General features: G+C 50.3%; 2 protein-coding genes across 3 annotated transcripts in view; both read left to right on the top strand.

Moving 5' to 3' along the window:
* Nucleotides 1-19,099, top strand: part of Prkcg (protein kinase C gamma) — a 29,732-nt gene extending 10,633 nt beyond the window's left edge. Inside the window, exons 7-18 of the mRNA XM_004671573.2 lie at nt 924-1,058; nt 1,383-1,470; nt 1,745-1,774; nt 7,062-7,214; nt 7,484-7,672; nt 9,130-9,221; nt 9,314-9,376; nt 9,509-9,647; nt 15,311-15,391; nt 17,075-17,182; nt 17,805-17,945; nt 18,181-19,099. Of these exons, the coding sequence (XP_004671630.1) occupies nt 924-1,058; nt 1,383-1,470; nt 1,745-1,774; nt 7,062-7,214; nt 7,484-7,672; nt 9,130-9,221; nt 9,314-9,376; nt 9,509-9,647; nt 15,311-15,391; nt 17,075-17,182; nt 17,805-17,945; nt 18,181-18,369 (1,408 nt within the window). The 3' untranslated portion in view covers nt 18,370-19,099. The remainder of the gene's footprint in view (nt 1-923; nt 1,059-1,382; nt 1,471-1,744; nt 1,775-7,061; nt 7,215-7,483; nt 7,673-9,129; nt 9,222-9,313; nt 9,377-9,508; nt 9,648-15,310; nt 15,392-17,074; nt 17,183-17,804; nt 17,946-18,180) is intronic.
* Nucleotides 19,100-20,891: 1,792 nt separating this feature from the next.
* The window catches only part of Cacng7 (calcium voltage-gated channel auxiliary subunit gamma 7), a 39,403-nt gene continuing 36,555 nt past the window's right edge, over nt 20,892-23,739 (top strand). The window contains exon 1 of one of the 2 annotated variants that reach the window (XM_045133228.1): nt 20,892-20,953. The gene's annotated coding sequence lies outside the window, so the exon portion shown is untranslated. Of the gene's footprint in view, nt 20,954-21,072; nt 21,186-23,739 lie in introns of those variants that run through there. The other variant, XM_004671572.2, reaches the window with a different exon arrangement.

Below are 23,739 nucleotides of genomic sequence, written 5' to 3'. Positions count from 1 at the left end.
GATTAAAGGCGTGTGCCACCACACCCGGCTATTTTTACTTTTTTATTAGAGACAGAGAGAGGGAGGGGGGAGAGAGAGAGAAAGAGAGAAAGAGAGAGAATGGGTGCACCAGGGCCTCTAGCCACTGCAAAGAAACTCCAGATGCATGTGCCACCATGTGCATCTGGCTTATGTGGGACCTGGAGAATTGAACGTGGGTCCTTAAGCTTCACAGGTATGCTCCTTCAGTGCTGAGCCATCTCTCCAGCCCAAAAATTAAAAAAAAAAAAAAAGGATTTTTTGTTGAGTTAGGGTCTTGCTCTAGCCCAGGCTGATCTGGAATTCACTATGTAGTCTCAGGGTAGCCTCCAACTCATGGCGATCCTCCTACCTCTGCCTCCCAAGTGCTGGGATTAAAGACATGCGCCACTATGCCTGGCTGTAAAAATAAAGTATTTTTAAAAAAAAAACAGGTGGGTAGTAGACTGAGGTATGACACCTGAGATTGTCCTCTGGCTTATACACACACACACACATACATATCACATATACAAACATGCTTACACACATATACACACCACACATGAGAGGAAGAAGGGGGAAAACAGGGAAAGAGGGGGAGAGGGAAAGAAAAAGACAGAGGTAGGGGTAGTGACTGGGGGAGTGGCAAGGACAAAGAGAAGCCAGAAAGACCTGGGGACAAACACCCAGGGAGAGGAGGTACAGAGCAAAAACTGGAGACAGGAACGGACAGCCAAGAATTGGGGGAGCAAGGATGGAGGGAGCCTGAGATAGCTAGGACTGCAAACTAAGTTTACTCATGATAGCCATGTGGGGGGAGACTGCCTCTGTGAAGAGTGGGAGTGGGGAAGCCTCCAGCACCCAGGGTGGGGAAGCCGGGAGCCACGGGCTGGCCCCTCACTCTCTTTCCACATTTCCGGCAGCAACCTGAAGCCTGGGGATGTGGAGCGCCGGCTCAGCGTGGAGGTGTGGGATTGGGATAGAACTTCCCGAAATGACTTTATGGGTGCCATGTCTTTTGGTGTCTCAGAGCTGCTCAAGGCCCCTGTGGATGGATGGTGAGGCCTAGGGCTGGGCTGCTGGGGGACACTGATGTGACCTCCTCTCCTCTCTCCATGTGTGGTCTCTCCTTTGGGCCACCACCTTTCCCTTACCTTCCAGCAGCCTTCCTCCCCCATCCTTCCCCTCCCTTCTCCTCTTTTTCCTCTTCTTCCTCCTCCTCCACTTTCCTTTCCCCCCTCTCCTTATCTCACTCTTTCTCTCTCTCCATCTCTGTGTCTGTCTTTCTGTGTCACTTTCCTCCCTTTGGATGTCTCTGCCTTCCCATGGGTGCCCCACTTCCTCCTACCCCTGCCCGGCCCTGGTCTCCGTCTGTATGTCAGGTACAAGTTACTGAACCAGGAGGAGGGTGAATATTACAATGTGCCGGTGGCCGATGCTGACAACTGCAGCCTCCTCCAGAAGTTTGAGGTACCCCAACCGGCTTCCCCCAGGGGAGCCCAGCCCAGTCTACCCCAGTTCTGAGCTGGCTCTGCCTTCTATCCGTGGTGGACCACTGGTCCTCGGACTACAATTCCCAGAAGACCCCAGGGCTCCTTCCTCTGCTCTTCTAGGGAGCTTTGGCCTCACAGTCTGAAGGGAATTGTAGTTCTCCATCCCCATGGTGTGGGCTGTTAAGGACCCTGCTCTAGGGTAATCATCTATCTCTTTATGGGTCCTGACTGCAGCTTTCTTCTCCCCACAGGCCTGTAATTACCCCTTGGAATTGTATGAGGTGAGTGGAACTGAGACATCAAATGAAGAATTCTTTTCCATATGTGTCTGTCTCCTTATGTGTCCCTCTTCTGTCTGCTTGCTCTGTCTTCACTTCTGTATTCATGGACTAAGCACATACTGTGTGCCAAATCCACCCATGCTTGTTGAATAATCCTAGTGACTGTCTAAGGCAGGCTAAGTGAGAGGTGGCATGGGGCATGAAGAGGCCTGGAGGAGTCACTAACCCATACTGGAGGCTGGGTGCTCAAGGAGGGCCTCTCTAGGGTAGCGACCCATGCATTAGCCCCTGAGTTGTTTTTAAATGTTTTATTTATTTATTTGAGAGAAGAAAAAAAAGAGGTGAGGGGAGGGGAATGAATGGATGTGCTAGGTAGGGCCTCTAGCCTCTGCAAATGAACTCCAGATGCATGTGTCACCGTGTGCATCTGGCTTTATATGTGGGTACTGGTGAATCGAACTTGGGTCCTTAGGCTTTGCAGGCAAGTGCCTTAACTGCTGAGCCATCTCTCCAGCCCCTGTGCTTTGAGGTTTTTTTTTTTTTTTTTCTGTCTTTCTCTGGATGAGACTCTTCTCTGTTCATTCAATCATCGAACACTATTTCCCGAAGCATGGAACTAGCCAGGCCCATTGAAAATAGAATCAGGCCATTCCCTGGGGCTCCTCTGTAGTGGAGAAGGCTGCCACAGACTTTAAGAACAAGAATGTGTGTGTGGTTGTGTAAATAGCTCCGGCACCAGGGAGCTGGTGTAGCCTAAGAGTCAGGACGGCTTCCTAGAGAGGGAAGGTGGGAGGAAGGGAAGGAAAAAGAAAGAGAGGGAAAGGGGGGAGGGTAGGAGGAAGGAAGTTTTTTTTTTTTTTTTTACTATTTCAAAAAAGTAAGGCCAGGTGTGGTGTGCATGCACTCAGGAGGCAGAGGTAGGAGGATTGCTGTGAGTTTGAGGCCACTCTGAGACTACATAGTGAATTTCAGGTCAGCCTGGGCTAGAGTGATACCCTACCTCAAAACCTCAAAAAAAAAAAAAAAAATCTGCTCAGCACCACTTGTGCAAAGCATGGCTCTAGTCCCTGGGGATCTCTATGCAGCCAGGAACAAGACAAAAATGTCTTCCCCTCCCTCCATGAGAGTCACACATGATGGAAGACATGACTCAAAATAAATGCAGGATGCCAGGTGTGGTGGCGCACGCCTTTAATCCCAGCACTTGGGAGGCAGAGGTAGGAGGATCGCCGTGAGTTCGAGGCCACCCTGAGACTCCATAGTGAATTCCAGGTCAGCCTGGGCTAGAGTGAGACCCTACCTCGAAAAACAAAAAAAAAATAAATAAATAAATAAAAAAATAAATAAATGCAGGAAGCCAGACCCGTAATCCCTGCTACTTGAGAGACTGAGCCAGAAAGATCACAAGTTCAAGGCTTACCTGGAATACAGAGTGAGTTCAAGGACACTGTGGGCAAATTAGACCTTGTCTCACAATGTAAAACATGTGCTAATGATGCAGTTCAGCAGTAGAGCACATACTAGAATCACAGTGAAGAGCTGGGGGCGTGGCTCAGTCAGAGAGCTCCTTCCTTGCATCCACAGTGAGGTCTGGGGCTTGGCTCAGGAGTAGAGCACTTGTCTAGAATCCGCAGTGAGGGGCTGGGGTGTGGTTCAGCGGTGTAAGTGTTTTCTAGCATTCATGAGGGTTCAGACTCCAGTCTTATTTTTAAAATGCACATGGTGATGTGTTAAAAGGTGATGGTGATAAGGAGTAGAGCGTTGACTAGAACCAGGAATACTGGTGATATTTGATATTAGTTACAGTAAGCAGAATGGATTCCCTGAGAAAGTAACTGTTGGGCAAAGACCTAAATGAGGCAAGAGAATGAGGGAGGATCCCTGGAGAAGGGCCTTGCGGCAGAAGGTAGGGCATGCACAGGCTCCTGAGGTGGCTGGGACTGGCTGGGAGGATGGGGAGCAGCAAGGACCTTGAAGTTGGAACAAGGAAAAGTAGGGTGTGAAAGGAGGTGGAGGCAGAGAAGGAGGTATCTTGTCACCCCTCATGGGAATTTTGGCTTAAATTTTTTTTTTTTGAGAGAGAAAATTGGCATGCCGGGGCCTCTAGCCACCGCAGTCAAGCTCCAGACACGTGCGCCCCCTTGTGCTCATGTGTTGCCTTGTGTGTCTGGCTTATGAGGATTCCGGGGAGTTGAACCTTGGTCCTTGTGCTTTTCAGGTAAGGTCTTAACTGCTAAGCCATCTCTTGAGGCCCTGAAGTTTGGCTTTTAAGCCAAGTGAGAGGGGAGGGTTCTGGGCAGAAGGGTGTCTAGAGATGATTTTGAGATTAACCATACTACAGGCTCTACGCAGAGTAGACAGAGGGAGGCAACGGTGGAAGTGTTTGTGCATGCCCAAAACCTCAGACTTTGGGAGGTAGACGCTGAAAGATCAGGAGTTCCAGGTTATCCTTGACTACATACGAAGCTTGAGGGTAGCCTGGGCTACCTGAGATCCTATCTTAAAGAACAAAGAAAAGTCAGGAAAGAAGAGCGGTTGGGGAGATGGCTCAGTGGGTAGGTGTTTGCTGCACAAGCACTCGGACCTGACTCGGGGCCCCAGTCCTCTTACAAAGGCTGGCACGGTGGATGCGCCTGTCATCCCAGCAGTGGAAAGACAGATTCCGGAGCCCAGCCTGTGAGCCGCATGTTCACCTGTACCCTCGACAGGAGACCCTGTCTCAAAAAGTAAAGTGAAGCTGGGCGTGGTGGCGCATGTCTTTAGTCCCAGCACTTGGGAGGCGGAGGTAGGAGGATCGCCATGAGTTCGAGGCCACCCTGAGACTACATACTGAATTCCAGGTCAGCCTGAGCTAGAGTGAGACCCTACCTCAAAAAAGCAAAAAACAAACAAACCAAAAAGTAAAAGCAGGGGCTGGGGAGATGGTTTAGTGGTTAAGGTGTTTGCCTGCAAAGCCAAAGGATCCCGGTTCGATTCTCCAGGACTCATGTAAGCCAGATGCACAAGGGGGGGGCGCATGCGTCTGGAGTTTGATTGCAGTGACTGGAGGCTCTACGTCCTTCTCCTCTCTCTTTCTCTCCCAAATATATAAATAAAATATATTTTTAAAAAATCAGGCTGGGTATGGTGGCACATGCCTTTAATCCCAGCACTTAGGAGGCAGAGGTAGGAGGATTGTTGTGAGTTTGAGGCCAGCCTGAGACTGCATAGTGAATTCCAGGTCAACTTGGGCTAGATCAAGACCCTACCTCAAAAAACCAAAATAATAATAATAATAATAATAATGTCAGAGTCTCAGCACTTAAGGCATTTGCCTGCAAACCTAATGACCCAGGTTTGATTTCTCAGTACCCACGTGAAGCCAGATGCACAAAGTGGTGCATGCATCTGGAGTTCATTTGCAGCAGCTAGAGGCTCTGGTATGCCCATTTTCTCTCCTTTCAAATAAATAAACATAAATAATAAAATGGAGAGCAACTGAGGAAGACACTCATGTCAACTTCTCACTTCCACATGCATGCACACACACATGCAAAAGAAATATACATATATTTTAAAAAATGTATTTATTTTTTATTCATTTATTTGAGAGTGAGTGGGAGAGAGAGAGGATGAATGGGCGTGCCAGGACCTCTACCCCTGGTGAGGACTATCAAATCACGGAGGACTGCCACGGGTCTGTCCATGGTAGCAAGGAGACCACCGAGCCTCATAAAATAGAAGAAAGTTGGGCTGGAGAGATGGCTTAGTGGTTAAGCACTTGCCTGTGAAGCCTAAGGACCCTGGTTCAAGGCTCGATTCCCCAGGACCCACGTTAGCCAGATGCACAAGGGGGTGCATGCATCTGGAGTGTGTTTGCAGTGGCTGGAGGTCCCAGCATGCCCATTCTCTCTCTCTGTCTTTCTCTCTGCCTCTGTCTCTCTCTGTCTGTTGCTTTCAAATAAATAAGTAAAAATAAACAAAAAAAGTTAAAAAAAACAGAAGAAAGCTGTGAAGCCAGGACAGCATCTATCTAATCCAGGTCTAACAGATGTTTGAGAAATAGCTGGGAGGGAAGGGGACAGGGGAGCTTTCAGGAAGACTGCCCATCACCTCCTAAGGCCTCCAAGTGGGGTTTAATGAAGCCAGGGTGCTGTGCTTAGGAAGGGCAGAAGCAGCAGGGAGGGGACCTAACCTAAGGAGCATTAGAGCCTGGTCTTGAAACCACACAGAATCAAACCTTAATGCACGAAGAAGCCATCAGAGGCTTTGAAAGCATAGGGGAGACATGACCTGGTTTATTTATTTTTAAATCAGCCCTTCTTCCTGCTGAGCAGAGAATGAATTAGAAAGGGCAGCAGTGGCAGGAGAGGGACGTGGATAGGAGCCTTGAAGTAGTTCAGTCATTTACCTCCTCCCTGGTCCTGGAGGCCAGAGCAGGAAAAGCTGGAGACACCGGGCATAGCAGCGGAGCACACTGCCACGTGCAGGTTGTTGACCCCCACCCCAGATTTTCAGAATCAGAACACCTCCCAGGAATCTAGCTTTGAGGCTAATAGGAGGAAGGCTGTAGATCTGAACTGTTTGGGTTTAATATCTGCCTTTGTGCCTTGTGATTTACCCACTTTGTGACTTTGACCAAATGGTTGAATGTCTCTGTGCCACTTTCTCCTCTGCGAAATGGGAATGATAGCAAGCTTTTCAAAGGTATAGCATATCATTAGCCGGAGTTAGTTAAATCCTCTAAATCAGGCTTGGTGGTGCACGCCTTTCATCCCAGCACTCAGGAGGCAGAGGAAGGAGAATTGCTGTGTAGTTCAACGCCAACCTGGCACTTACCGAGTGAGCTCCAGGTCAGCCTGGGCTAGAGTGAAACGCTGCCTTGAAAAAATATAGGCTATGGAGAGTCGAAGAAGATGGTTTTTCTGCCTTCTTCCTTCCTTCTCTTTCTTCTTCATTCCATCCGTTTCTTCTCTCCCTTCCCCTTCCTCTCCTCTCAAACACAGAGTGGGAGTACTCTGTTTCCTTCTTATTTATTTTTGGTTTTTCGAGGTAGGGTCTCGCTCTAGCCCAGGCTGACCTGGGATTCACTATGTAGTTTCAGGGTGGCCTTGAACTCTTGGAGATCCTCCTACCTCTGCCTCCCGAGTTCTGGGATTAAAGGTGTGTGCCACCACGCGGGCTCCTCCTCCTCCTTTGCCTCGCCCTGTCCTTTCCCTACTTGGATGCTGTGTCGCTTGGGGACATCCCCTTATCCTTGTCTGAAAATCTGACTGTGGCTGGATCTCTCCTCTCCCCTTTCTCACAGCGAGTGCGGATGGGCCCCTCTTCCTCCCCCATCCCTTCTCCATCGCCTAGCCCCACGGACTCCAAGCGTGGCTTCTTCGGGGCCAGCCCAGGACGCTTACATATCTCCGACTTCAGCTTCCTCATGGTTCTAGGGAAAGGCAGTTTTGGAAAGGTTGGATTCTGGGGGAAAGGGAATGTGGGCAGGGAGGTTGAATTTCTAGATCCCTGGAAGGTCCTTAGTGGGGGCAGGATAAACTGGGCTGCCCACATGGCGTTAGCCTGGGAGAGGAGTGGTATACAGAAGGGATAAGTCCTTAGGGCACCTCAATTCCCCAACCCTGAGCGCGAGAGTAAAAGCCTCGCTCCCTGAAACGTGGGGGCAAAGGCCTCGCCACGCTGAGTTTTCTAAATGCACTGGCCCTTTTGGACTTCCGTCCCTAGGTGATGCTGGCTGAGCGCAGGGGCTCCGATGAGCTGTATGCTATCAAGATCCTGAAAAAAGACGTGATCGTTCAGGACGATGACGTGGACTGTACCCTGGTGGAGAAGCGTGTGCTGGCTCTGGGGGGTCGAGGTCCTGGAGGCCGGCCCCACTTTCTCACGCAGCTGCATTCCACCTTCCAGACCCCAGTAAGAAAAGAAGGGTGTAACCTGGACCCAGTGGGCGTGGCCAGGTTGCTGGAACCGCGGGGGCGTGGCCAAAGGAAGGGTCTCCGGAGTGTGTGGGGGGGTGGGGGGGTCAGTTGCAGGAGTTGTGGGGACGTGGCCAAAGGGATGGGATCCGCAGTGGGCATGGCCAGGATGCCTGTTGCTTTTGTGAGCTCAGCCTCTAGTGCTTATAGCCAGCGTTCTGGAATTTTGAGTCCAGGAGCCCGTGAATGGGAATGTCTCCTGAGTGAGCATGCCCATTGTAACTGGATTATGAATCGTGATCTCACCGCTTTTGGATTCTGAGTGAAGAATGAGTCATAAACGGGGTGCTCCCTTCAGGGTTCGGGAAGGGGGTGTGACTTTACTTCCTGGAGCTCTGACTGAACCAGGTGAACTTCCTGGGCTAAAAACTATTGCCTGACTACCTTTGTTTCTCAGTAGTCAGAATTACGTGTGTGTGTGTGTGTGTGTGTGTGTGTGTGAGAGAGAGAGAGAGAGAGAGAGAGAGAGAGAGAAAGAGAGAAAGAGAGGGGGGGGAGAGGAAGGGAGGGGAGGGAGTGGGAGAGAGGAAGGGAGCCGGGGAGTTTGTAGAAAGATACTTTGTGTTCCTGGATTTCTTGATTTCTTTCTCTTTTTAAATTTTTTAAATTTTTATTTATTTATTTGAGAGCCACAGACAGAGAGAAAGAGGCAGAGAGAGGGGGAATGGGCGCACGAGGGCCTCCAGCCACTGTAAATTAACTCCAGATGCATGCGCCATCTTGTGCATGTGGCTTAAGTGGGTACCGGGTAATCGAGCCTTGAACCCGGGTCCTTAGGCTTCACAGGCAAGTGCTTAACCACTAAGCCTTCTCTCCAGCCCCGATTTCTTCTTTCTTTTTCTTTTTCTTTTTCCTTTCTTTTCTTCTTTCCTTCCTTCCTTCTTTCTTCTTTCTTTCCTTCCTTCCTTCCTTCCTTCCTTCCTTCCTTCCTTCCTTCCTTCCTTCCTTCCTTCCTTCCTTCCTTCCTCTCTCTCTCTCTCTCTCTCTCTCTCTCTCTCTCTCTCTCTCTTTCTTTCTTGTTTTTTGAGGTAGGGTTTCACACTAGCCCAGGCTGATCTGGAATTCACTATGTAGTCTCAGGGTGGCCTCAAACTCACAGCAGCCCTCCTACCTCAGCCTCCCAAATGCTGAGATGAAGGCTTGCACCACCACGCCCAACATGTTCCTGCATTTCTGAGGAATACTGTGGGTCTTCCAGGTGGGCCAGAAGAGCTGATAATTGGAGTAGCCAGGAATGGAAGGGGCTGAAAAGATTCTCCAGTGGGTGTGGCCACTTCCTCTGGATTTTCTTTGACTGGATCCAGAGCCTTCCATATCTGTCTTGAGTGGGCAGGAAAGGACTCTGGCCTGTCCAGTTGGGTGTATTCCTGCCTCTAAGCCACGCCCACTCCCCAGGATCGCCTGTATTTCGTGATGGAGTACGTCACCGGAGGCGATTTAATGTACCACATTCAGCAGTTGGGCAAGTTTAAGGAGCCCCACGCAGCGTGAGTCTCGGCGAGGGAGAGGAGAGGGATGGTGGCTATGGGACAGGTAGGTCCCAGCCACTGACCCTGCATCCTCCCACTTTCTCCTCCAGATTCTACGCGGCAGAAATTGCCATAGGCCTCTTCTTCCTTCACAACCAGGGCATCATATACAGGTGAGCAACACCAAGGACGTTCCTGGGGGTGGGGGGGGGAGCAGACCCCTACAGGGGAAGGGATTCCAATGTACCACTCCAGGTTGCTGAATACCCCCTCCCGCAATTCCTCCCTGCACCCCCTTCCCCCAGGGACCTCAAGCTGGACAACGTGATGCTGGATGCGGAAGGGCACATCAAGATCACTGACTTTGGCATGTGTAAAGAGAATGTCTTCCCAGGGACCACAACCCGCACTTTCTGCGGAACCCCAGACTACATAGCGCCTGAGGTAACCCTAAGCCGGGGCGCTGACACCTCTTAGTGAGTGTGGCTGTCCGAGAGTCGCGGAAGTCAGGTCTCCCTCCAGTGTCCTGCGTGGGGAGGTCTGTGTTGTGCACTCTCAGTGGGGGAGCTGGGTGTCCCACTGAGTTAAGTGAGGACATGGGAATGAATGTTCTAAGCAAGTGTGACGGCTTGTAGGAATTCTGAATGGGGTCTGGGCCATCCTAAGGCAGTGGAGACTATTCTAGTGTGTTCTGAGTGGGCAGGGTCTGAGAACACCAGAAATGTTCGGAGTCTGATGCACTGCATCCTAACTCCTGGGGATTGCCCTTTCTTTAGTATGGAATTGAATGACAACTCTGATCATTACACCTAGCTTTTTAAATTTTCAATTAATTAATTAATTAATTTTTTTTTTTAAGGTAAGATCTCATTCTAGCTCAAGCTGACCTGGAATTCACTATGTAGTCTCAGAGTGGCCTCAAACTTGGGGCGATCCTCCTACCTCTGCCTCCCAGTGCTGGGATTAAAGGTGTGCACCACCATGCCTGGCTAAGAATTTTTTTTATTTATTCTCTTGATATTAGAGTAGGAAGTGGTCAAAACCAAGGTAAAATTTAATTTAATTTAATTAATTAACTTATTTCAGTTTTCTGAGGTAGGGTCTTTCTCTAGTGACCTGGAATTCACTATGTAGTCTCAGGCTGACTTCAAACTCACAGAGATCCTCCTACCTCAGAGGAGGTAGTTCTGGGATTAAAGGTGTGTGCCACCATGCCCAGCTTTTTAAAGTTTTCTTTCTGGTGTTGGAGGTTGAACATATGCCTTGAACACATGGTTTCTTGTCATGCCATTTTAAGGGGGGGTGCTCAGACCCCTGAGAATCCTGGGGAGCAGGTGCTATGCCTTGGATATTTTCAGCAGGCAGGAAAAATCCACTGGTGGTGTGAAGATGAGAAGGAGCAAATGTCCTGAAGACTTGTAGGTACAGGAGTGTCAGTGCGTGTGTGTATACGTGCATGTGCAGGCAGAGGCCACGTGTCTTCCCTAATCACTCTCCATGTCTGTTTTAGACATTCATAAAATCTTTTTCTATAATTAAAAATTATTAACTTATTTCAGAAAGAGAGAGAATAGGCACACCAGGGCCTCTAGCCACTGCAAACGAACTCCAGACACACGGGCCACCTTATGCAGCTGGCTTGCATGGATACTGGGGAACCAAACCAGGGTCCTTAGGTTTCACAGGCAAATGCCTTAACTGCTAAGCCATCTCTCCAGTGCTATAATTAAAAAAAAAATTTTTTTTTTTTTTTGAGGTGGCGTCTTGCTCCAGCCCAAGCTGACTTGGAATTCACTGTGTAGTCTCAAGCTGGGCTTGAACTCACAGCAATCCTCCTACCTCTGCTTACCAGGTGCTGGAATTAAAGGCGGTACCACCATGCCTGACTATAATTTTTTATTGGGAACTTAAACATTTTTAAAAAATTTAATTGCAAACAGAGACAGAGAGAGAGAAGTGGGGTAGAAGTGGGCATGCCAAGGCCTCTAGCCTCTGCAAACAAACTCCAGGTGCATTGCCCCACTCTGTGCATCTGGCTTTACATGGGTACTGGGGAATTAAGCCTGGGTCACTAGGCTCTGCAGGCAAGTGCCTTAGCCACTGAGCCAACTCTCCAGCCCCTTTTATTAGGAACTTTAATAAATGAACATATTGCAGATTGGTTGTATTCCAGGTTATCATCTTTTGCCCTTCTTTCCCATCCTCATTCCACTAAGGGCATTTGGGGTATCAGTAAACACTATGGAGTCATGAATGTACTAGGTAATTCCTTCCAGCTTATTTGCTTATTTATTTATTTATGTTTTTATTTATTTATTTGAGAGAGAGAGGCAAATATAAAGGAGAGAGAATGGGCACACCAGGTCCTCTAGCCATTGCAAACAAACTCCAGACACATACACCACCTTGTGCATCTGGCTTATGTGGGTCCCGGAGAATTGAATCTGGGCCCTTTGGCTTTGCAGGCAAGCACCTTAATTGTTAATCCATCTTCCCAGCCCCCACCATATTTTTTGAGACAGGGTCTGAATTCACCAATTCAGCTAGACTATTTATTTAGCAAGGTCCCGGGATCCTCCTGCCTCTACCTCCTCAGCACTAAGATTGACATGGGTGCTGGGTCTGAATAAAGGTCCTTATGTTTGTATGGCAAGTACTTTCCTCACTGAGCCATCTTCCCAACCCCTCCTCTGATTGTTTTTGGTTTAAATTTGATTGAAATATTTAAAAACATGTATTTTTATTTGCAGATAGAGACAAACTGAGAGACAGAGGAAGGAGGGAAAGAAAGAAAGAAAGGAGGGAGGAAGAGAGAATGGGTATGCCAGAACCTCTAGTAATGCGAACAAACTCCGGATGCATGTGCCACTTTGTGCATCTGGTACATGGGTACTGGAGAATCAAACCTGGATCATTAGGATTCGTCAGGAAAGCACCTTAACCACTGATCCATCTCTTCATCCTTGATTGAAATATATTTTTTAAATTTATTGCAAGGTGAGAGAGAGAGAGAAAGGGAGGGATGGAAGGGAGGGAGGGAAGGAGGGAGACAGAAAGAGAATGGGAATGCCAGGAGTTCTTGCCTTTGCAAAGGAACCCTAGATGCATGTGCCACTTTGTGCCTCTGGCTTCACATGGATACTGGGAATTGACTACAGGCCATCTTTGCAAACAAGTGCTTTTAACCAGAGTCATCTTCCCAAGTTCCTCCCTCGCCCCCCTACACCGCCCCAACCCCTCCTTATTTTTTGTTTTCTTGAAGTAGGTTCTTGCCGGACTGGAATTCACTATGTAGTGTCAGGCTGGCCTCAAACTCATGGCAATCCTCCTACTTCTGCCTCCCAAGTGCTGGAATTAAAGGCATGTGCCACCACGTCCGGCTGGCTGTCCCTTGTTGTTTTTTTTTTTTTAATGGATTAATATACTAGGGTGCAAGTAATGTCAGTGGTCACAAAACCTGGCTGGTAATCTGAGTCACCTATAGAAAGTCAGAAAAATGGGGACTAGGGTGGAAGCTCATTTGGTAAAGTGCTTGCCTTGCAATCATGAGGACCTGAGTTCCATGTCTAGAATGTAAATAAAAAAGCCAGGCATAGGGCTGGAGAGAAGCTGGGCGGTCAGAGTGCTGCCTGCAAAGCTTAACAACCTGAGATCTATTCCCTAGTACCTATGTAAAGCCAGATGCACAAGGTCGTGTATGCATCTGGAATTTGTTTGCAGTGGCTGGAGGCCCTGATGCATCCATTCTTTCTCTCTCGTTTTCTTTTCTTTTTTCTTTGAGTTAGGGTCTTGCTCTAGCCCAGGCTGACCTGGAATTCACTATTTCATCTCAGGGTGGCCTTGAATTCACAGTGATCCTCTTACCTTTGCCTCCCTCCTCTTCTTTCTCTCCCTCTCTGCTTGTAAAAAAAAAAAAAAAAAAAAAAAGCCAGGTCCAGGCATTGTGCACACTTTTAATCCCAGCACTTGGTAGGTAGGGGGATTTACCATGTTTGACACTACATAGTGAATTCCGGTCAGCCTGAGCTAGAGTGAGAGCCTACCTCAAAAAAACAAACAAATTTTAAAAAAAGCCAGACATGGGCGTAGTTGCATGAGATTATTCACTGTCATGGAGAGATAGAGACAGGCACATACCTAGAGCTCATTGGCCAGCCAGTCTATCCTAATTGGTGAGTTCCAGGCAAATGAGAGACCTTGTCTCAAAAAGGACCAGGCAATGGTGTGTGGCACACACTTGAAGCTGGAGGCAGGAGCTTTAGAAATTCAAGGTCATCCTTAACTCTATAGCCCATTTGAAGTCAGTTTGTACTACACAAGACCTTAAAAAGAAGGGGTGTGTGTGTGGGAGGAAGGGTTAAGGAAAGAAAGGTTGCTCAGTGGTTAAGGTGCTTGTCTGGAGAATCTAATGACCTGAGTTCGATTTGATTCCCCAGTACCCATGTGAAGTAAGATGCACAAAATGATTCATGCATCTTGAGTCTCTGCAGCAGTAGAAGGCCCTGGTGCACCCATTCTGTCTGTCTCTCTTATATCTTTCTCTGCTTGCAAATAAATAAAAAAATATTTTTTAAAAAAGGAAAGAAAAGTGGCTTCCGTGTGTGTGTATGTATTCATGTGCACACACATACCCCACCCACCCACCCCCTGACTCTGACAGGCTTTTTGAGACCAGAATTCTTTTTTTTCCTTCAAATTTTTATTAACAACTTCCATGATTATAAAAAATATCCAATGGTAATACCCTCCCTCCCTCCACTTTCCCCTTTGAAACTGCGTTCTCCATCATATCGCCTCCCCATCTCAATCACTCTCTTTTATTTTGATGTCATGATCTTTTCCTCCTATTATGATGGTCTTATCTAGGTGGTGTCAGGCACTGTGAGTTCATGAATATCCAGGCCATTTTGTGTCTGGGGAGAGCACATTGTAAGGAGTCCTACCCATCCTTTGGCTCTTACGTTCTTTCTGCCACCTCTTCTGCATTAGACCCTGAGCCTTGGAAGGTGTGATGAAGATATTGCAGTGCTGAGCACTCTGGAGACCAGAATGCTTTAAGGATTGGGAACCTAAATTTTAACAGTCTCTTTGATGAACCTGTTGTATGTTCACAGAACAGATTCATCAAAGTCTGGTTTCAGCTGGGCATTATAATGAACACCTGTAATCCTAGCACCTGGGAGGCTAAGGCACAAGAATCTCAAGTTTGAGAATGGTCTGGGCTATAGTAATGAGACCACCTTGAGAGAGGGGGAAGGGGAAGGGAGGGAAGGAGAGGAAGGGAGGGAGGGAGGGAGAGAGAAAGAATAATCTAACTGGGTAGGCTGGCTTCCACTTGACATCCTAGCAGGACCATGAGTACAAAGTCATCCTTGACTCCATAGGGAGTTTGAAGCCAGCCTGGATTAAATGAGACCCGTTAGGAACAAATAAAAATAAATATCTCTGCTCTGTATAATTCAGCCTTACATGAAGGGAAATTATAGTTACCTGGGTGCTGTAGGTGGGCAGAACCTGTGACGTGCACCTTAGGTAGTTTTTATACTTGAGTGTAAAGGAATGTGCTAGGTAGATGAACCCAGTTTCCTGAGATTTCCAAAGGGTGGGGCTCTAGCCGAAATATTCAGAGTGGGAAGGAAGCTTTTGTGTTGAAAGCACTTGCAGTGAATAGGACTCCTGGAAGTGAGGCCCGAGGGATCTGCATTTATTAAAAGTCCAAGCCAAGCCAGGCATGGCGATGCACGCCTTTAATCCCAGCACTTGGGAGGCAGAGGTAGGAGGGTTGCCGTGAGTTTGAGGCCACTCTGAGACTACAAGACTACAGAGTGATAACAGGTCAGCCTGGGCTGGAGCAAGATCCTACCTCGAAAAACAAAAACAACAAAAAGTCCAAGCCAGGTGTGGTGATACACGACTCTGGTCCCAGCACTCTGGAGGTGGAGACGGAGGATCCAAAGTGCAAAGTCAGGGGCTGGGGGTGTAGTAGAGTTTGTATCTACAAGTACAAGGTGCTCCTCAGCTACATAGTGAATTCAAAGCCAGTCTCGGCAACATAAGACCCTGTTTCATAAGTGTTTACAGTTGTTTGTCTTTTCCTTTCTCTCCAGATCATTGCCTACCAGCCGTATGGGAAGTCTGTGGACTGGTGGTCTTTTGGGGTCCTGTTGTATGAGATGTTGGCAGGACAGGTAAGGAACGGAGGGAAGGGGGGGTGCGGCTTTTCAGTTGGTCTTACCCCAGCAGGACAGGAGGTTTAATCTGAGCGCCTGCCTGCCCCCAGGTTGTAGCGGGTTGGCGCTGTCCGCGGTCCTGAAGCATTGTCTCCCCGCACTGAAGGGGTTTTCTGGCCCATCCTGTGGTTTGTTTTTGTTTCCTTTTGCGGCCTTGGATCCTTTTGGCAGTCAGATGAAGTATATGAGCCCTCCTTAGAACAATGTAATAGCCATAGTGAGATTATGAAAAGGTTGTCTTTGAAGATCAAAGTGGTGGTACACACCTCTTGGTACTTGGGAGGTGGAGGCTAGAGAATCAGGAATTCAAGGTCATCCTTGGCTATGTAGTTAGTGATTGGAGGTCATTCTAGACTACATGGAACCTTGTTTATAAGTAAGCAAACAAGGACTGGGGAGATATCTCAGTGGTTAAAAGCCTGAGGACCAGAGTTCAAATCCCCAGAGTCCATAATAAAGCCAGCAAGAGGTGCACATGTGGGTCATCTCAGCAAACCTATAGCAGTGGTGGGCAGAGCCAGGTGAATCCTGGAGCTCAAAAGGCAGGCAGTCTAACACATTCGAAGTGGTAAAAAGAAAGAAAGAAAGAAAAAAAAAGAACCAAACAAGAAAGCATGGTGTGGTGGCTCATACCTTTAGTCCCAGCAGCCAAGAGGCTGAGGTAGAGAGCTGGTGGTGATGGCTCACACTGATAATGCTTTTTTTTTTTTTTGAGGTAGGGTTCTGTTATAGCCCAGGCTGACCTGGAATTCACTTTGTAGTCTCAGGGTGGCCTTGAACCCATGACAATCCTCCTACCTCTGCCTCCCCAGTGCTGGGATTAAAGGCGTGCATCACCACGCCTGACCACACCTATAGTCTTGCATTCAGGAGGCTGAAGTAGAAAGATTACCATGAGTTTGCACCCAGCCTGGGCTAGAGTGAGATCCTGCCTCAAAAAAATAAAACAAAGAAGCAAAACAAAACAAAGCAAGAGAAATTCTGGTTATTTTGTTGTTGTTTGTTTATTTGTTTTGTTTTTTGAAGATAGGGTCTCACTCTAGCCCAGGGTGACCTGGAATTCACTATGTAGTCTCAGGCTGGCCTCAAACTCATGGCAATCCGCCTACCTCTGCTTCCCAAATGCTGGGATTAAAGGTGTGCGCCACCAAACCCAGCAAGAAACTCTTTTTTAAACACAGTGAAAGGCAAGGACTAACAGCCTGGAGTTGTCCTGTGACTTCCACATGCACACACAAAATAAGTGAGCAAACAATAGAAACTTGGCCTTGGCATTGCCTTTCCTAACCCCAGAAGAGTAGAACCATTGATGTAGTGAGACTAATGCATTTCCTGTCTTTCCTACAATTTTTCTCTCTTTCTCATTTGATAACACATTGCCTAATTAATACCCTCTTGATTTGCATAGCAGACACCCAGTCAGTAGGAGATGAACAGAACTGAGACGTGTGTAATAGGGAATTGGAGAATTGGAGAGAGATGAAGATGGTGTAGTTTGGACAGCTCTTTCCCAGGGAAGTTGTCCGTGGGAGCGGGAGGAGGTTTCATGGGGTGGTCATGCCTGTGGTAGGTGATGGGGATGTGAAGGTTTGGGAAAGGCAGTCTGTCATATCTCTGATTTTATTCCCCTCACTTCTGCAGCCGCCCTTCGATGGTGAGGATGAGGAAGAACTGTTTCAGGCCATCATGGAGCAAACTGTCACCTACCCCAAATCGCTCTCCCGGGAAGCTGTGGCCATCTGCAAAGGGGTGAGAGGCCCAATCCCAGATACTCCAGGCTCAGCATATGTGTTCCAAATTCCAGCACTTTTAGGAAAAAAAAAAAAAAAAAAAAGTGAAACCACTCCCATCTGCTGAAAAAGCTGGGGGGGGGGGAACACACGGGTTTTCTTAGGACAGTGGCTGCATGGCACTTCCCCATCAGCTCCTGTGGCTCTCACTCCCAGGCTCACTGCAGGAAGAGCAGGAACAAAACCCTGCTTCTGCTGTTTTTATTTCCCAAGGGGCTCTTGGAAAACTCACCAACACTGTGAGCCTTGGTCCTCTCTTCATATTGAGAAAGAGAAGGTGCCTGGCTCTTGGGAGGTCTTCAGAAAAAAGCAGCACTCTTATGCCCCTCCCTCTCTCTCTCTCTCTCTCTCTCTCTCTCTCTCTTGATTCCCCCTCTCCAGGTCTGGATTTCATTCTCACTTGCTCTTCCCCTTCTACTATCTCTTATTTCCTTCTCCTTCTATCCTCACCCATTCTTTCCTCTCCTGATCTATGTCCCTTTTCCCAACCCCTCTGCCATTGACTTCTCTCCTTCTCATTCTCTGTCTTTCCTGCCTGGGACTCTTATCGGCTCATCTCTTTCTCTCTGTGTTTTCCACAGTTCCTGACCAAGCACCCAGGGAAGCGCCTAGGCTCAGGGCCAGATGGTGAACCCACTATCCGAGCGCATGGCTTTTTCCGCTGGATCGACTGGGAGCGGTTGGAGCGACTGGAGATCGCGCCCCCGTTCAGACCTCGTCCGGTCAGTGGCCCCCACTCCCAACCTTGACCCCGAAAAGGTGGAGGAGCTCTTCAGAGCCCCAGTACCTGTATGTGGGGATGGGGTGGCGCTCCCTGGGTGGAGGTGCTCCCGAATAGGGGAGTGCAGAAACCACAGAGAATATGCCTAGATTCCGGGGCAGATAGGAGATGGATAGGAGGAACGGGGTTCACCCAGCAGCCTGCAATACTTAACTTCTTCTCCCCTCATTTCGTAGTGTGGTCGCAGCGGCGAGAACTTCGACAAGTTCTTCACGAGGGCGGCGCCAGCGCTGACTCCCCCGGACCGCCTGGTCCTGGCTAGCATCGACCAAGCGGATTTCCAGGGCTTCACCTATGTGAACCCCGACTTCGTGCACCCAGACGCCCGCAGCCCCACCAGCCCGGTGCCCGTGCCAGTCATGTAATCTCATCTCCCACCACTAGATGTCCATATTGCCCCCCCCCTCCGCCTCGCCGGCTGCAGCCCCCCCCCCCCACCAACCTCACTCTCCTCGCTCTGGATTCTAGATCCCACACCCCAGTAATTCTGGCCTTTAGCTCCCACCGGTTCTTAGACACCTTTCCCAAGCGCCCTTGGCATTCTAAACAGCGTCCAGCCTCTAAAACCGTCCTGTGTTCCAGAGTCTGCTGGTCTGAGCCCTGTGTTCTCACAGCCCCCCAACAACATTCCGGATGCTGTTCCCTGAGGTCCCAGAGCCACTGCAACCATCCCGACTCCGTGGGGGTTCTAGCCGCCAACTTGGTAGTTTTATGCCTCTCCTCCCCCACCCCACCCTGGAAAACAGTCTGCTCCAGACTCTCGTTCCAGATCCACCCCCATCCTCCGAGGCCCCGCCCATCTCCACTTCAGTTGTAGAGTAAGTGGGAGGCTGGGCCCAGCGTTCCAGGCCTCCTCTCCTCCACGTTCTGGGGATCCCTGGCATGCACGGAGGATCCTTTGCCATCCCGAACCCATCACCGGCTCACCTGCCTCGTGCATGGCTCCAGTTTTGCTCAGAACCACCCCCTTCTCCTCCTCAGTGCCTGCCACTCTCTGGGACTCTCTCCTCTCCCCCTCCCTCCCCGCCCCCTTGGGTTAGTTTCTCCCACCCGGCCACAGCTGCTGGGAAATAAATTTGGGATGCTGATGCTGAAGTGTTTGCATGTTTTCTTGTAAGCTTGGGGAATGAGGAGGGTGCGGAGGTGGAAGACTGTACATTGAAACAAACACAGGGAGGGATGGGGTGCGGAGAGGAGAGGGGGAAAGCACGGAGATCCAAACACCAAGAGGCAAGACACCCACAGTGTGAGAGACTGCTGCAGAGCCGACCAAGCAGGATACGGAGCAGATGAGAGCAGTACCCCTTGAGAAATGAACGTGTCAGAAGAGATCCCTCCACCCAGGCACCCAGAGCACACGTGAAACACACACACACACACACACACACACACACACACACACACCCCGGCATCAAGAAATGAAGCGAAGCCCAGGGAAGGGAGATGAAAGACTAGCCTCCCTGTGGAGAGAAAGAGTTGATCAGAGGTAGAGACCCCACCATATGCAAGCCAAAACAAGAACCCTGGAGTTTAGGAACCAGCTGCCGAGACAGAAAACAGCAGACACGTCCTCTGGACCTCTTTCCCCTGACCCACTTTCGTGCTTGCGTATGTGTGTGTGTGTGGGGGGGGGGAGGGAGGACTGGAGGGGGAGTGTAGAGGAGCCAATCCAGATAGACTACATTTCCCAGGGGGCATCACAGCAGACCCTTCCCCCCAGGTACTGGCCTTTGGCCGCCGGGGCTCATGGGGAATGTAGTCCTTGGAAGTGGCAGGCCAGTAGAGTGGTGTTTGGAGGGGACTGAGCTTCAAAGATTCGCAGATTTCCTTAAGGACCCAGGGACTATTCTCCTCTGCAGGATTCTGGGTTTCCAAGTCCCACTCTGAGTGGATGCTGAGGCTCGACCCTTGTCTTCTGCATTGCCACCGTTGTGCCCCTGTCCCACACTTGCAGGCCCTAGCCCCGGTTCCGACCCTCGGAGGGCGGCCTGCCCCTTTAAGAGTGGCCCCGCTGACATCACGGCGGGGGGGGGGGGTGCTGGCCCGGCTCCCAGCTCCGCGGCGGCTGCAGGACCCGGCTCAGCTCTGCGCCCGCCCGCTGCTTTGGGGACCCCCAGGCCCGGGACGCCCCCTCCAGCTGCCCAGACTCCAAGCTCCGCCCCTGGCCTGACTAGAGCCTCAGTCCTCATCAAGGAGACCCCCCCACCCAGGCTTCTTGTCCCTGCTGTCTCTCCTTCTCAGAGTCTCTGTCTCTCTCTGTCTCTCTCCTTCTCTGTCTCTCTCCTTTCTCCTCTTTCTCATCTCCCCCAAGCTCAAGGTCTCTGGATTTCAGCCTCCCTCCGTCCCAGGCCTCTGATCTCTTTCAGCCTTTTTCTGGGCCTCTGACCTCTCCACTTCCAGGGCCTCAGCATCCCTGGGCCGCGGTACTGGTGGGGGTGGGGAGATCTGAAACTCCATCTCTGTCACCCCTGTGTCCCTGTCTCTGTCTCCTCCGCTCTCAGCAACACCCCCTCTCCCGCCCGGGCGTCAGAACCTCAACCTCCAGGAGACCTCTTTCTGCTCTCTCTTTGTGTCTCTGCCCTCTCGGGCTCTCTGCCTCCGTTTCTATTCTCCCTCTCGGCCTCCCCCATCCTGAAGGCCCCTCTAGCTCGCTCCCTGCATCTTTCCCCCTCCCTGCGCGCCCCTCCCCTCCTCCGCAGTAGCCAATGAGCGGCCGCCGGTCCCTGCTCCCGGCTGCGTCCGCCGAGTGAGGCCGCGGGCGCGGGGGGTGGGGGGTGGGAGGCAGGGAGGGGGCCGGGACGCCGGGCTCCGGGGCGGGGGCGGGGGGCGCGGGCACCGGCGACCCCGGCGGCGGCGGCGGCGGCGGCGGCGGCGGCCGGGGGAAGCCGCGGAGCCGGTCATGCGGCTGCGGGGCCCGCGGCCCGGAGCGTCCGCCCAGCCCTGAGAGAGGTGAGCGCCAGGGGAGGGTCCCTGCCAGGCAACGGGGGGCGCCGTTCGCCGAGGCGCCCAGTCCGGGCTGGGACTCCCGGGGGCTGGAGTGGCTTTCAGGAATGGGACCCCAGCCGTCCCCATGCCGGAATTGGGGAGATCTGAGATGATGGAAGGACATCTGGGCCTGGCGGATCCTGGAGGACGGGGGTCCGAGGGTCCCGGAGTGAAGAAACTCTACTCGGAGTATCTGGTATCAGTCATCGTTGTCACCGGGGGAGAGTCTAGGCTGTGTGTTGGAGGAGGGCGGTACCCGGTGGAGGTGGAGGGTTCCGGCCCTTAAGGGCAGATAGTGAGTCTGAAAAAGGGTCCCCAAAAAGGGAGAGTTCCAGTGTCCCTCCCAGGAGATGGAGTTTGGGCTGGCGCTTTAACGAATGCAACTTGAGCCATCCGAATGCCTGGATCCTGGAGAGGCTGGGAAGATGGATTAAAAGGAGGTTCCAGGCTGGGGGTGGGGGTGCCTGTCCCAAAGGGGGAATGGCTGCAGGATAAAGCGCTCTGAGTGGGTCACAGCGAACGAAGAGGACCTGGACCGAAGAAAGAGGGGCCTTGATATGGGAAGTGAGAAGGGTGCGAACGGGCCAAGTCTCGGCTGGGAGTCCGAGGAGCTTAGGTCAGCTACATGGATGGAGACAGTCGGGGCGACAGGGTTGAGGATGCCTGGTTCCCCGCTAGGAAGACTGGAAGCGGAACAAGCAGCTGGCCATCTAGCCCCGGAGCCACTGGGAGGGGGATGGGAGGAAAAGCTAGCCAGAGCTTTGCCACATTTGGGATCCCTGGTGCCTCCAGGAGGTGAGGATGGAGATGGGGGAAGGGGCTCTGGAGGTCGGTGGGTGTCGGGGTGTGTATATGGGGGTGTCTGCGACTCGGGTTCTTATTGGGGTGGGACAGAGTTTCAAGGCTACAGAAATTCTGATTAAGGAAGATAGAATCGCTTGTCAAGATTGCATTGTTGGGGGATGTGTTTAGGGAGGGATCTTAAAATTGATAGTTAAAAAAGAGGACGTGTGTCTCTGACCTCCAGGGATGTAGAGGTCTCTGTATGAAGTAGGCTGGGCACAGCAAGCTAGGGGCCCCTATGTCATGGTATTACGTGGCTGAAAGGAATTTCTTGTGAGGAAGTGGTGGTGTGAAGATTGTAGAAAAAGAACTTGTGGTTTGAATTTCTGGACCACAGCTATAAACCAAGGATGTCTTGTCTGAAGAGTCCAGTGCCGGGTACCAGTTCTAGGTAGAGTGTTGAAAAGAGTCTGTGACTGGAAAGTCCTAGTGTGGGAAATGGAGCCCAGTGTCTCTGCTAGGAAATTGGAAAGGGTGGGTGCTTTGGAATTCCTGATTCGAAATTCAGGGTTCAGGGCACTGGCTTCTACTTTGCAGGATGGTCTGTGCTTTTACTGTAATGTTCTGGGTAGGGTGTTGGGGTGGAAGGTTCCAATTTATAGTTTTCACGTTGTGGGGTCTCTAGTCAAGATCATGGCTCCAGGTCTGTGATTACCAGTGACATGGGCCCAGTAACCCGTGAACAGGTTCCAGAATCCTAGGTTCAGGAGCCTGGATCTGGAAGGGTAGAATTACAGTTAGAGTCATGGCTTTGGATGGTGGGCTGTGATCTCAGATTGGAGAACTGAATTGAGTTCTAGGCACAGGATTAGAGTTAGGTCATGGGTCAAATTCTTGGTGTTAGAACTGGGCGTTAGGTCCAAGGAGGAAGTCTGAGCTTAGATGTGGGCCTCGGCTCAAAGTCTTAGAGGTAGGCCTGAAGTTAAGGGTAAATGGCCAGAGTGTGGAGATAGGGAGCCTTGGTTAGTGACCTACTTTGGAGATTTCTATATGCTCTTCAAAGATGAAGTCTAAAAGAAAGGTGTCAGGGTATAGGGTTAAACTGGGTGGCTTGGGAGAGAGTCTATGGACAGGTCAGGTTGTCCAGCATCCCAGTGTACCCAGGTCTAGGGATTTGCTGCTCAAAGTTGGGTGATGGAACTTAATTGGAGTCTGATGTTCACAGCTGGTGGCTTGAATCAGAGAATGAAGTCAAAGTTGGGTTACCAGGTCCTAGTTAAAGCTATTGATTAAAGAGCTTGGGGGGCACTAAGGGGTTGTCTTAGTGGTTAAGGAGCTTGCCTGCAAAGCCAAAGGCCCCATGTAAGCCAGATACACAAAGTGGCACATGTGTCTGGAGTTCCCTTGCAGCTGCTGGAGGCCCTGATGAGCCTTTGTAGCTCAGGCTGGCTTTGAACTCATTGTGATCCTTCTTCCTCAGCCTTCTGAGTGCTAGGATTATAGACGCCAGCCACCATACCCATCTTACAGCACTGACTTTTGAGTCACTGGTTCAGACTCAAGGTTAAGAACTCTGCTGGACTCTAATTTCTAACATTGAGCTCTTAGGCTGAGGAAGAAAGTTGAACCTGAGGAATCTTGTTTTGGGGTAAGAACTTGGAATTTGGAGTTCCGATTAAATTGGTAGTGTTTGGGACTTGGGTTGAGACATGGCTGGAGTCGAGATTCCATCTCTGTATCTGGTTTGAAAATTGTGGTTGGAAATCTTATCCTGAGTGAGGTCAGGGTCCAGAGGACTGGAGTTTTTTGTTTTGTTTTTTTTTTTTTTTAACATATTTTATCTATTTATTTATGAGAGAGAGAATGAATGGGTGCACCAGGGCCTGTAACCACTGTAAATGAACTCCAGATGCAGGTACCACTTTGTGCACCTGGCTTTAGGTTGGTCCTGGGGAATCAAACCTGGA

The sequence above is a fragment of the Jaculus jaculus genome, chromosome 14 (genome assembly GCF_020740685.1).
Source record: "Jaculus jaculus isolate mJacJac1 chromosome 14, mJacJac1.mat.Y.cur, whole genome shotgun sequence".
Taxonomy (NCBI): Eukaryota; Metazoa; Chordata; class Mammalia; order Rodentia; family Dipodidae; genus Jaculus; species Jaculus jaculus.
The sequence above is the reverse complement of the archived record's forward strand: the minus strand, read 5'-3'. Positions and strand labels throughout refer to the sequence as shown.